This window comes from Ictidomys tridecemlineatus, chromosome 7, assembly GCF_052094955.1.
Source record: "Ictidomys tridecemlineatus isolate mIctTri1 chromosome 7, mIctTri1.hap1, whole genome shotgun sequence".
Classification (NCBI taxonomy): Eukaryota; Metazoa; Chordata; class Mammalia; order Rodentia; family Sciuridae; genus Ictidomys; species Ictidomys tridecemlineatus.
This window is the reverse complement of record NC_135483.1, coordinates 153,106,226-153,118,577: the sequence shown is the minus strand read 5'-3', so window position 1 is coordinate 153,118,577 and position 12,352 is coordinate 153,106,226. Positions and strand designations below refer to the sequence as shown.

The window sequence follows — 12,352 nt, the reverse complement described above, 5'->3', positions numbered from 1 at the left end:
ACAGTAGCTGGAGTAACTGCTCTCCTCCTTCAGCCTGCTGTCTGCTGTTTTCCTTTGGGCCCCTTGGTGCCCCCCTCACTTGAGCATGCCCAGTTCCAGGTTAGCCAAGGATTTGTGGGGAAGCGTTCTCCCCCTCTCCCTGTAGCTCCTTTCTTTCCTGGATTTTCCTCCTCGATTTCCAGCCGCAATGGCAGTCCCAGCACTCCATGGAAGGAGAACAGCTCTCCCCTCTTCTATGAACAGCACAGGGAGCAGTCTCAAGGGAAATGTGTAGCTTCCTGCTTTAGGAATCAAATTCCCTCCAATTTCTGTTTGCTTCAAGGCACTTAGATCTTCAGAGTTTTGTGTTTTTTTCCTATTTTGTTCAGAATTTACCATTGTCATCTGACCCAAGTCGTTCTGCCATTATTGAAATTTGAAAGCCCTTTAAATTTTAAATGTTTGTGATTTTACTCTGTTTTTGTCCTATCAAGTCAATTAAGTATGTAGAAATATTAGAATATCTGGGATCAAGTGTCTTGATTATATCTAGCTTATGTGCAAGTTAAAAGATAGAATCAATACAGGGAGTATTTTGGATACAATCTGGCAAAAGTGTTTGGTAAGGCAACTTCATCAGGTAATTCTGAACCTTCTACGGTTTGGATACTGAATGATCCCCAAAGGCCCGTGTGTTAAAGGCTTGGTCCCCATGATGGTGCCATTGGGAGGTGGTGAAATTTTTAAGAGGTGAGCCTATTGGGTGCTCCTTAGGTCATCTGGGGTGTGCCCTTGAAGACGATGGTGGAAACCCAGCCTCCTCCTCACTCTTTTGCTTCTTGACCATGAGGTGAGAGCTTTTGCTCTACCACATCATAACAGTCATAAATGAGTTTGCTCAGGAGAAGTGTATTAAGTAAGGAGACAAAAAGAAAACAGAGCACTAATTTTGAACATTTAAAAGAGGACAGGATTGGCAAGTAGCTCCTTGCCCCTGGGTCAAAGAAACCGGGTCAACCAATCACAGACTGAAAACTCTAAAACCATGAGCCAAAATAACCTTTTTCTCCTTTTAATTAATTATCTCAGATATTTGGTTATCGTGAAGGAAAGCTGATTAACAGAGATCCAGTTATGATTCCAGTAGGATGTTCATCAGGAGTTACAACCTCAAATATCTGGAGTGGTCAAGCAAATTAGGCAAATGACTAACCAGGGACTAATCTAATGTCAGAAACAATACCTTCTGAGGTTTGTGTCAAACTAAAAGTTGCCTGGCCATCTTAGAGCAATGTTACTCAGTTCCAATGCTGTTTTGGAGAAAGAATGCAGATGGTGATCTTCCAGAATGTTGCAGTTTTTAGGAGAAGCTGGAATCTCAATCATTTGAGTAAATTTCTCTCAGACATTAATGTTGCCAACTGGTTCATTTATTTTTAAAGTACTTAGCAGCAAAACAAAATGCATAATGCCATGGCTGGCCAACATGTGACTCTGCTCCTAACCCAAGATGCTTTCTGGGATTATTCTACCCGATTTCTTGGTGCTTAATCCTGCCACTCCTTTTTCCTCCGTATGTCCTGGATCTGCCTTCCCCAGTTTTTTCTTTACTCCTTATCTACAGTATAGCCTTAAAAAAATTTTTTTTTTCCTCTCAACACATAAAACTTCTCAAGTCCTTTTCGTCTGTGAAATAAGCTTTGGCACCTTTGGTCACACCTAAGCGGAAGCTATAACCCTTTCCCTTCCATTCTAAGCCCAGCAAAGCTTAGTTTACTTGTGTAATTCCCATCCACCACTTGAACCACTGTAATATGGCTTCTGTGCTTCAACCCACAACCAAAACCATTCTTGGTAAGGTCACCAATAACCTCCTATTCTCCAAACATCTTGCTTGTCTCTTCATGGTACTTTTGTCATATTCTGCCTTGATATCCTTTGTACCTCTAGATGGCACTTACCATCCTGCCTTCTTTTCAAATGTTAAAATGCAGTGCTCCACCATCTTCTTTGTCTCTCTACTTTATACATGTTTTTTGTTTGTTTGTTTGTTTTGGGTACTGGGGATCGAACCCAGGGGCACTTAATCACTGAGCCACAACCCAGCCCTCTTTTGTATTTTATTTAGACACAGCATCTCACAGAGTTGATTAGCGCCTTGCTGTTGCTGAGGTTTGCTTTGAACTTGTGATCCTCCTGCCTCAGCCTCCTGAGCCTCTGGGATTATAAGCATGGGCCACTGCACCAGGAACATACATTATACATTTCTCCTGAACATTCCCTTTTACTATTACCTTTATTAAAATTCTTAACTTTGCTTCTCTAGATTTGATCTTTTGCCAGAGTACCAAGATTTATGTTTATAAGAACCTGCAGGAAATTTCCATCTGGATGTGCTGTAGGTATCTCAAACTTAAATGTACCTTTTCCCCTCCTGACCTTCCTGATATTCCCCCAAATCTCTGCTTCTTTACCCCATTTCATATCTCAATTCAAAGTCCAATCCATCCCCCAAACCAAAAACCTATGGATTTTAGGCAATGCATATATCCAAAATATGTTTCCTCCTTTCCATTCCCATTTTTACCCTACTGGGTTAAGGAAGCCCTTATTACCTCCAGTTTTGGAAGTAACAGGAAAATATCACCAGTCACTGTTCTAAGTCTTGTAATGTTAGTACATTAATATATGCAAGCCCTTCGTACACATTTAATGTTCCAAAGACAACACTCCATAATGAAGTTGCTATTCAGATGTCCATCCTATAGGGTACAAGAAAAAGATGTATAGAAGCATTAGGTGGCTTGTGTAAGGAAAGACAATAATTTAATTATTGTTAATTAAATAAAATTTAATTTAGTTAAATTAAATAAATTTAATAAAATTAAATAAATTTAATAAAATTAATTATTTCAAAGTTACCAAGACTGACATAATTTTCTCAATTTAAGTTTTTATAGGTGTTCCACTTCAGGGACAATGGGACAAATAAGAAAACACACCCTACCTACATATCCAAGTCTACTACTTGCTCTCTGTGAGATCTTAATCTGAGTTGATTTTTCAAATAAATTGAGGAAAAATATATTATCTAAATATTAGCTGATATGTAAATTGTAATAAAGAATGTGAATAGAAATATCACCAAAGTAAAACAAACAAAACAAACCAGGTGTTTCTTACTATACTACCAGCTACTTCTTAGAAATAAGTGGTGCAGTCTCCTCTTCTAAAATGCATGCATTCTGTCCTTCTTACCAACGTGGCTGCAGATGACTGAATTTTGTGGTATTTCAGGCCTGCATGTAAATGAGTCTCTAATTATCAGCTTGCCTAATTAATGATGTGTCACCATTATACACCACTGTAGGGTTCAGAAATGTTTTAAAATTAACCTGGGAAAAAAGAAGTCTGCTGCTTGAAGTTCTTTTCCTATTCCTCAACTAATAAAGGGGAGGATGATAAGACTGTTATTTGATAAGTAAATAACATGTGTCTTTGATAACTCCCATTCTTGTATTCTCTCATAAAATCCTAACAACCTTAGACTCCGATACGTCTTGGGTATAGAGAGGTTAAGCTTATGGTAGGACAGAATTTTCAATCCAAGAGGTTGTTCAAACAATTTCATATGCTATCTCCTTTGATCCTAAACAGCAACTACTAAGTTAGGACACAAAAGATTTTGCCCATTTTATAACTCACATTCAGAGCAAACATTTGCATTCTCACCAAGTTTAGGGGCTGTAAATTTTACATATTAATAAGAACTACGGTGGTCAGCATAGGTACAGTTGCTGGCTTAAGAGAAATGTCACATCTAATTTAATGTATAGTGTTAGAAATGAGGACAGTGGTTACTTTTGTAAATAGAGAGAGTACGTCTGGAAAGGGACAGAAGGCAGCTTCTGCAGGCCAGCAATGCTCTATTTCTGAACTCATTTTTTTTTCAGTAGAAATTTATGGCTATGTATTATGCTACTTCAGTGTAATTTCCCAAGAATCTTAACACTTCTTTATTCTCTGTGCATTACATTACAAAAATACTTTTTATTATATGGGGAAATAATTCAGTTAGCTTCCTTGTCTAACAAACCAGAATTTTAACATTTTCATATGGCTTACCTAAATGCAGGACTGGGGATAAAGCTCAGTGGTAGAGTACTTGCCTAGCACACACAAGGCCCTGGGTTCAATCCCCAGCACCACAAAAATAAACATAAAATAAAATATTAAAAAATTAATAAATACATTTAACATGTTTTTTTCCAATTACCCCAGTTTTTCCCCCAAATCACATCTGTATACCCATTTAGAAACTTATAACCTAATTTGTTCTTAAAAATTTATTTTGTTTCTTAGGAACTTCTGACTTTATATGAATTCAGGTATCCAGAAAGTTTCTTATAGAATATCCTGTCTACCAAATCCTAAAAAATTCTTATGAACTTCATTTTAGTTGAAAAATGCTTCTTTTAAAAAGTATCTCTCTCCCTAATCGCTCCTTCACCGCCCTCCGACCCCCAGCTTTGTTTTTTCTCTTCTTAGAGGCTCCATGGTATTTTTGAGGAGGCCCATCCTTTTTCTAGTCAGATGGTTCCTTCTCATTCACATGTGATTAGTCCAGGCCACACTTGTTATCCTATCAGTTTTACAGAAGCAGCCATGACCATAATTTTCCTCACTGACAATAAACACATCCACTCCAGTCACAGCTAACTACCCCCACCCTCTTCCTGGAAGAGTCTCTGCCAAAAAAACCCAGTCATCTCAAGGCAATCCACATTCAGCAGTATTTATTTATTAAGGAGAATGTAAAAACAGATATTTGGCATCACCAAATTCAAGGAACAAGATCAACCTGTTTACTACTTGGCTAAGACTTGCCTTCTGACCCTTTGCATCTGATTCAGGGAAGTCTGAAAACTTTTCACTGTGATTGGCTAGGCAAGTGGCAAAATGCTAGTGATCAGTGTTGACAACTGGATGTGGTTAGAGCCAGACAACTGTTTTTCCCTTTAATCAAGTAAACTTCTTTTTGCAGGAAAGAAGACGTGTCAGGCAGTTTTCTTCATAAGAATCCTAAAAATATATAAATGTTCAGTATCCATGAAACCATGAAAATGGCCAATTAGATATAATAATGTGTATATACTATATCTAAGTATTACATAAATATTGTATATTTTATATTTTGGATGATTAAGCCAAAAATTTGTCACTTTTTTTACTTAGTCTTTTCTTACTGCTATACTAATTTTTCCATTTCTCTTTCATAGTTTTAAATGATTTTAAAAAATTGATTAAAAAAAAAACAATGGCATAACTACTGCCGTATAAAGTTGCAGCTGCTGCTAAAACTAACCTACCTGCTTTGTCTCTGACAAGACCTCTCTAATGGCAGAACATATGTAGTCATCAAGTGCAACCTAAAATCTATAATCTATACCTGAGTGTAGATTATACACATATGTAGTTTTTAAGCATTTTGTTTTTAAGCATTAAACAGATACTAACAAAATGTCATGTTTATGTTGATCTATAACTTCCCATGGTAACTTTTATTGGAAATTGCTTTAACAATATAAAATTGATCACTCTCCACTTCCTCAGTGAAAAGCAAACTGCTGTATGTTGTATAAAAAGTATTTTATTTCAAAATTGAATGAATAAAAATAGGTTTTGTAATATTTGTTCTTGTATCATAATTAATTTGTTTTTGAAACTAAAATATGAGTGCTTTTTAACAAATCATATCAATTTTAAGAACAAATGATTTTTTGAATAAAATAAACTTAAGAGAAAAACCATCAAATATGTTATTCAAAATGACCCAATAATTCACCAATCTATTTGTAGAAAGTTATAAAATGACAGCTTATATTTCCCTTACCTGAAATGCTTGGAACTAGAAATGTTTCAGATGTGGGAATTTTTGAGATTTGTTAATATCTGCATGAAAATTACCAGTTAAGCATCCTGAGACTGAGCCTCAATGTCACTGTCAGAAAGTTTCAGATTTTGGAGCATTCTGGATCTCAGATTTTGCATTAGGTATACTCAACCTCTGCTAGAATTAGAGATATATATTACAAAATTATGAAACAAAAAAGAAATATATAGTTTATTTGTTTTTTAATTTTTTAGTTTTAAATGGACACAATACCTTTATTTTATTTATTTTATTTTTAGGTGGTGCTGAGGATTGAACTCCGTGCCTGACACCTGCTAAGCAAGCACTCTACCACTGAGCTATAACCACAGCCTAGAAATGTACAATTTTAAAGTCATCTGATAATGTAATAAAAAAGATCCATGTAATGAAATTCAGACATAATTCAGTTTGTTTGGAAATCAAAGGATTCTTTTTTTTTTTCCTCTCCTTTTTTAAGTGGTATTTAGGATCAATCCCTGAACTTAGTACATGCTAGCCAGGCACTCAACCACTGAGTAAAGGATTCTTACATTTCAGGCAAATAAATGTTTCCCTTTCTAAGGGTATATTTTAACATTAGGCTCCCATGTGCATGTGTGTGTGTGTGTGTGTGTGTGTGTGTGTTTCCTTTAACACTGCTAAGAATTTTAACTTTTAGAGAGATGTCACCACTTTGAGGTCACCCCTTTGATGCATTAGTGCTGGCTCATGTTATTAAAAAAATAAAACATCATACAAGAAAAGAATAAAGTCCATACACAAAGGTGGCACCATACGCTCAAGTTTATTGTACAGTCACAAGGTACACATGGGAAACTAAGCAGAACACTGTATCAGCTTTCACTAACTCAAACCAAGTTAGCAAATGACAGATTTGAGGAAAAAACTCATTTCATGTCTCACCCAATGTGGGTGATCACAAGAGAAGCTAAATAAAGATGATTACTTTCTGTGTTACTTAGGTAGCAAATTATTTTAATATATACAGCTTCCAAGTTACCTTAAGATATTTCAAAGTGTTTCAAAGCTGGTAAGGAACAGTTCATATTCAGCCTGAAATAAACCATAGAATGGAGTGTTTAAGGGCAAATAACTTCTTTGTACATCCACAGCAGAAACATTCTTTCCCACTAACAGAAATACTACTAAATCTCTGCTCTTTAGGCTTACTAAATTAATGATAAATTTGATATTAGCTAGGTTTGGTTACATTGTTATATTGCACTTGATAACAATGACAACGAAAACCACCAAAGATTCAACACCTTTTCCAAGAAGTTCATTAGGTATCAGAAATTACAATAAAATACAAGAACATATTCCATGCTGCATATCCAAAAGTTCATTGTTCAAACTCATCATTCGACAGGTTAAAAGGAAATTTTTCCAAAGCACAGATATATTAATTAATTTCATTTACTTTTTGGATCCCATAATTAATTTATCAGATTTTTTTGTTGTTATTTATCAAATTACTAGCTATGCAATTTATCCAAGAGTACAAACAAGCTGACACTGAGATAGGCAATGGCCACACCACAGGTATAACAACAACCTCTTCTTGTCCATCCGGCTCATCAACAGAGTAACGTATATCAACTTCACATTCTGTTTGCTTTACAAAAACTAGCTGATTTGCTATATACTATAAATGTGCCCCATAAATCTCTTCTTAGGGTCATGATTCAATATCAAAAATCTTTCTCAGCTCTCTTAAAGAAGCCAATATACTCTCTTTTATCAACACTTGGATTTTCTCTTTATATAAATATAAATATGATATTCACGAGAATTAATTATGAATAAGTAATTTCATAACACAGGCATAAATGTGGCAATGACATTCTAATTTGTTTACCTTTTACAATGACAAAGAATTGATCAGAATTTTTGATAATTGATCATAAAAGAAAGGAAAATGAAAAAAGTGACCCTCACACAAATTTTCTCAAAATACCAATTCCAAAATGAATACCCTAAAAAAGAAACCAATATCAGTATCAATATTTCTCAACTATGGCAAATGGTTTTAATATCTTCTAACTCATTTTTTAAAAATTCTCAGAATAATGAGAATTTTCTACTTTGAAATTAATTTTAATTTTCAATAAATCACAAATACGGTAGTATTTGAAATGTTTGACAACTAAAATAGATTCCATAGAACTATTTTTTTTATTATTATTTAGTCAAATATACTCATGTGCCACTTTAGGGTAATAATCCCAACATTTTCCTCAGAATAGACTTTCAAATTATACTCCATATTTTTGTAGAGATATATGTGTTCATTTTTGAAAGAAAATCCATACTATTACCTAATACTACATTTCATAAAAGCAATTTAAAACATCTTGTTAATTTCCAACTACAGCATCTTTCAATCTCCAATAGAAATTCCTTGAGATAGAGTTCATAAAAGGAAAAGACTAAATGAAAGCAAATACTAATACCTACTGAAGAATGAATTTCTATTCAGAGTGTATTTTTATAAATGACAGCTCTTAGATGGAAAAACAAATATGGAAAAAGTTGCTATAGACCAACTTAGTGACTGCTTGGTGGTAGGCAACAATTGGCCCTAGGATAAAAATATTTTTTTCTTAAAAGAATTTAAATTTATTGGCAATAAAAATACTTATTGCATATGATTGAGATCTTTCAAGCTACTAATAAATTCTACATTCCAAAACCCATTAATTTTAAAACTCACTAAAGCTAAATACAAGTTTTTTTCTGTGTTCTAACTTGCATCTAAATGTGGTTCTACTTTGTGAATATATTCTCCAGTTCAGATCATTCACTTGTGCTTATATAACACAATATGGCAAGATAAATTGCAATTATTTTTAAAATACAGAAAAAAATAGTCAATTATTTAAGGGAAACATTTATCATTGCCTAATGAGGACAGCAGTTAAAAAGCTACTAAAGTCTTAATTTCTTGAGTACAACATGATGTAATTGCACAAAATAGGGATAATTAAAAGTCATCCCTAGGCCTTGAGGAACTGTGAATAAATCATACATTCCACCAGAAGATTCACCACGCTGCAGGCATATAAAACTACAACTTGCTGCCTATGCTGCTTTTATTAAAAAAGTAATTTCTGTTAAAAAAGAAAAAACTTTAGAAAGCTTTAAAAGGTTTTCAATAAGTTGAACAGCTTATAAAAATACCTTTTTGTAGTTATTCTGATAACTGAGACTGGTTTTGCACATTACCTTGATTAAACTGAGGAACCACCCATGGGAGTAGCGTCATGCTACTGCTAGAAGTAAACCATGGAGCTACCTGAAGAGTTTTGATCTCATGAATTTCTCATGGGGTGGGAATGGGGACTCAGGTTCCTGTCTGTAATGAAAATGATCTTGACCCGTTATTGCAAGAATTTTAGAAATACAAGGAAAAATACATATATAGGAGGAAAATAAATTAATAACTAAAGACTCCACTCTAATCTAAGAACATACTATTAATAAAGTAATAGTCTTTCAATTAAAATGCTTTCTTTAAGTGTATTGTAAATAGCCAGATGAAAACAATGGGATAGATGTGCTTTGGAAATGATTTCCAACTTCGTATGGCTTTAACCATCAGGATATTGAGCTGAAATTACACTATTACATACACAAAAAGGTATTTTTGAATACAGACTACATTTTTATATAGGTTGGCTTAAAGGATTTCTTGTAGGACTTAAACTATACAAATTAAAGTAATAAAACAGATTACGGATTAAATATAAATAAAAATTAATCACATGTACCCAATTTTCATATTAAAACATTGTACCGTTATTATTACAGAAAAAACTTCTCCCCAGGGCTGGGGATTGAACTCAAGGTCATATATGCTAAGCACATGCGCAACCACTGAGCTAAACCTAAACACCCAGTTTCCAGGAAATAATTCTGGTGGTATCATAAATTTTTTAAAAAGTTCTACTATGTAACAGATATTAAAATCCAAGTTCAGGTAATTACAAAGCTTTTAGTAGCTTTACAAGTCAACTGTAGTGTAATATGTATTAAGTACCTGTACAAAAAAAAAATGTGAATGCTAAGGTCCAAATTTAGATTACTTTAAAACAACAACAATAAGCAGCAAAACCCAAAATACTAAATCAGAAATGAAAATTGTAATAGATACTATTTTATATAAAGTAGTAAGTGAGGCACTACCTGTCTTATGTACATTGAATAAAAACCATCACGTGAAATTTTATTATTTAAATATCTAGGGCAATGTATGTGTATGAACCTGTCTGAACTTATTTATAAAGAGAAGGGCAACAAATATTGCTCTCAATTTTGTGGTTAGACGGAAGTCACTGAGTACCTTCAGCAGAAGTCTTATAATTTTATTCCTCATGAAGGAAATTGAACTCTACAATCAAGCTGGTAATTCTAGTGATCTAGGATGCAGTATTCAAAAATCACAGTTAAGTTTCTGAGTTTCCTTCACCATTTTCATGAGGTTGAAGCTGTTCCCTTTCCTGTTCTTCTTGAGGTGGCCGAACACGTTTAAAAAAGCCCATCTGTCGGTTGAAGTAAAAACATTATTTTCACCTCAACATAGAAAACTAATAATATTTTCCCATATTTTCCTTAGTGCATTATAATTATACCAAATAGTGAGATTTACTGATATATAGTCATAGGTGCACACAATATAACATGATAATTTGTTCAATATTATTCCCCAGTATCTCCCCTTTCCTAGCTCTCCTCCCTCTTCCTAGTTCCTTTCCTAATTCCTACTGGTCCCTCTTCAATTTTCATGAAATCCTCTCCCCCCCAAAATACTTTTTTTAGTGACTATATTATAACTAAGAAGATTTACATAAAACTGTATGCAATTTCTCTTCCTTTAAATAAGTCATAGCATTATGCCATTTTCTTCCTTCCCTTGTTTCTTTTTAATCCTTCTTTCTCTCCCTCCCTCCCCATTTTCTTCTGTTTTCTTCCCTCCTTTCCTCCCTCTTTCTAAGTCCATTACGTACCCTGTACATTACGAAAACTAAGACAGCCAGCAACAGCAATCCTGCCAGAACTGCTAAAATGATCACCCACACAGGCACAGGCATGGGGGCTGGCTGGATGCCCCAGGTGACATTAGTGGTAACCTGTCAGGAAAAAAAAAAAAGATCTTTAGTCTTAAAAATAATTTATAGACGACTAAGTACTTGGGTGATGTTAAATTTTACAGTAGTCACATTGAATGCTTTTTTTGCATACATAATTTGGTGGTCACATGTTTGGTATCAAAGTATAAATATACACATAAAATTCTCAACAATAGAATAATTTCCAATTACATTTAAAATGATTTCTAAATATTCCAGTCCAGCCATTTACGTATGATGGCTGATCTCATTTTCAATCCTAAAAAATCTTCCAAATGCCTTCACTTGTTGCAGTGAATTTCACACTTTCTAATTTAATGGGAAGAAAATATCCTTAAAAATACCCCACATAATTTAGTATATACTAAAAACTCTCTTATATAAGACAAGATGTGACAGTAAAAGTCTAGTTTTGATAAATCTAGGTTGGAATAGTAGAATAATACTATTTTTAAAAAGGTTATAATCCTATCAAATAACTCTTCCATTACTTTAAATATCAAAATAGTTGAAGTGCCATTAAAAAATAAAAAAATGTTTTTAAACAATTAAGGTCTTTGAATGGAGTATATTTATCCTGTTTCCCTAAACCAATAACTTACTAATGTGGAGTTGAAGATATCCTCAATTGGAAGGTTTTTGTAAGGAAACTCTATGACATTAAATGAAGCAGATGACTTCAGAGAATACGAATGATTCTGGTTTTCTTTCTGCATGGAAATAACACAAAGATGATTTTCCAGATGTCAGACCTTTTTGATTTCTTTGGAAAAAAGTGGATAAATATGCTGTTACATATGTCTACTTACATTCATAAAGGTCTCAGTCCACAGTAAAGACTTTACGTACAGGATTGCACTCTTGCCTCTGTCTAGTCGTCCAACCTGGCAGACAATCCTCAAGCACTGAGCAATTCCACAACCCTGTCAAAACAAATGATTTACTTACCCCAAAAAAGAGGCATTCCATAATCTCTGCAACATTTAAATATTATACATTGTATTTTATTATTTTTATGTAAAGGCCAAAGAGAGATTATCTAGATTTGTTTGTCTTGTGGAATTAATGCTTAAAATAATTAGACTAATAGTTAAGACTGATTTTTGTAATGAAGAGGTTGGTTTTAGTGTGATTGGTTATAGAAGGATAAAACCTATAACTTAAAGACTTGTTTTTACAGCTAGAACTCAACATTCCTAAGGTAACACAGAGCATGAAAATCAGATCACAATATCCCAGTGCAAAAGAAAAGGAAAGCAAGTGAATTTTTAGTGGTTATTGTATGTCAGGCCTGTAGAAATCTAATAGC

At 33.9% G+C, this 12,352-nt stretch overlaps 1 protein-coding gene across 3 annotated transcripts in view; it reads right to left on the bottom strand.

Annotated features, from left to right (window-relative positions):
- Positions 1-6,679: 6,679 nt before the first annotated feature.
- Itgav (integrin subunit alpha V) overlaps positions 6,680-12,352 on the bottom strand; it is an 88,837-nt gene continuing 83,164 nt past the window's right edge. For all 3 annotated transcript variants that reach the window (XM_021725779.3, XM_005324396.5, XM_040294564.1), the window contains 4 exons: positions 11,853-11,966; positions 11,646-11,753; positions 10,921-11,043; positions 6,680-10,455 (listed from right to left, as the gene is read on the bottom strand). In XM_021725779.3, the coding sequence (XP_021581454.1) occupies positions 10,360-10,455; positions 10,921-11,043; positions 11,646-11,753; positions 11,853-11,966 (441 nt within the window). In that variant the 3' untranslated portion in view covers positions 6,680-10,359. The remainder of the gene's footprint in view (positions 10,456-10,920; positions 11,044-11,645; positions 11,754-11,852; positions 11,967-12,352) is intronic.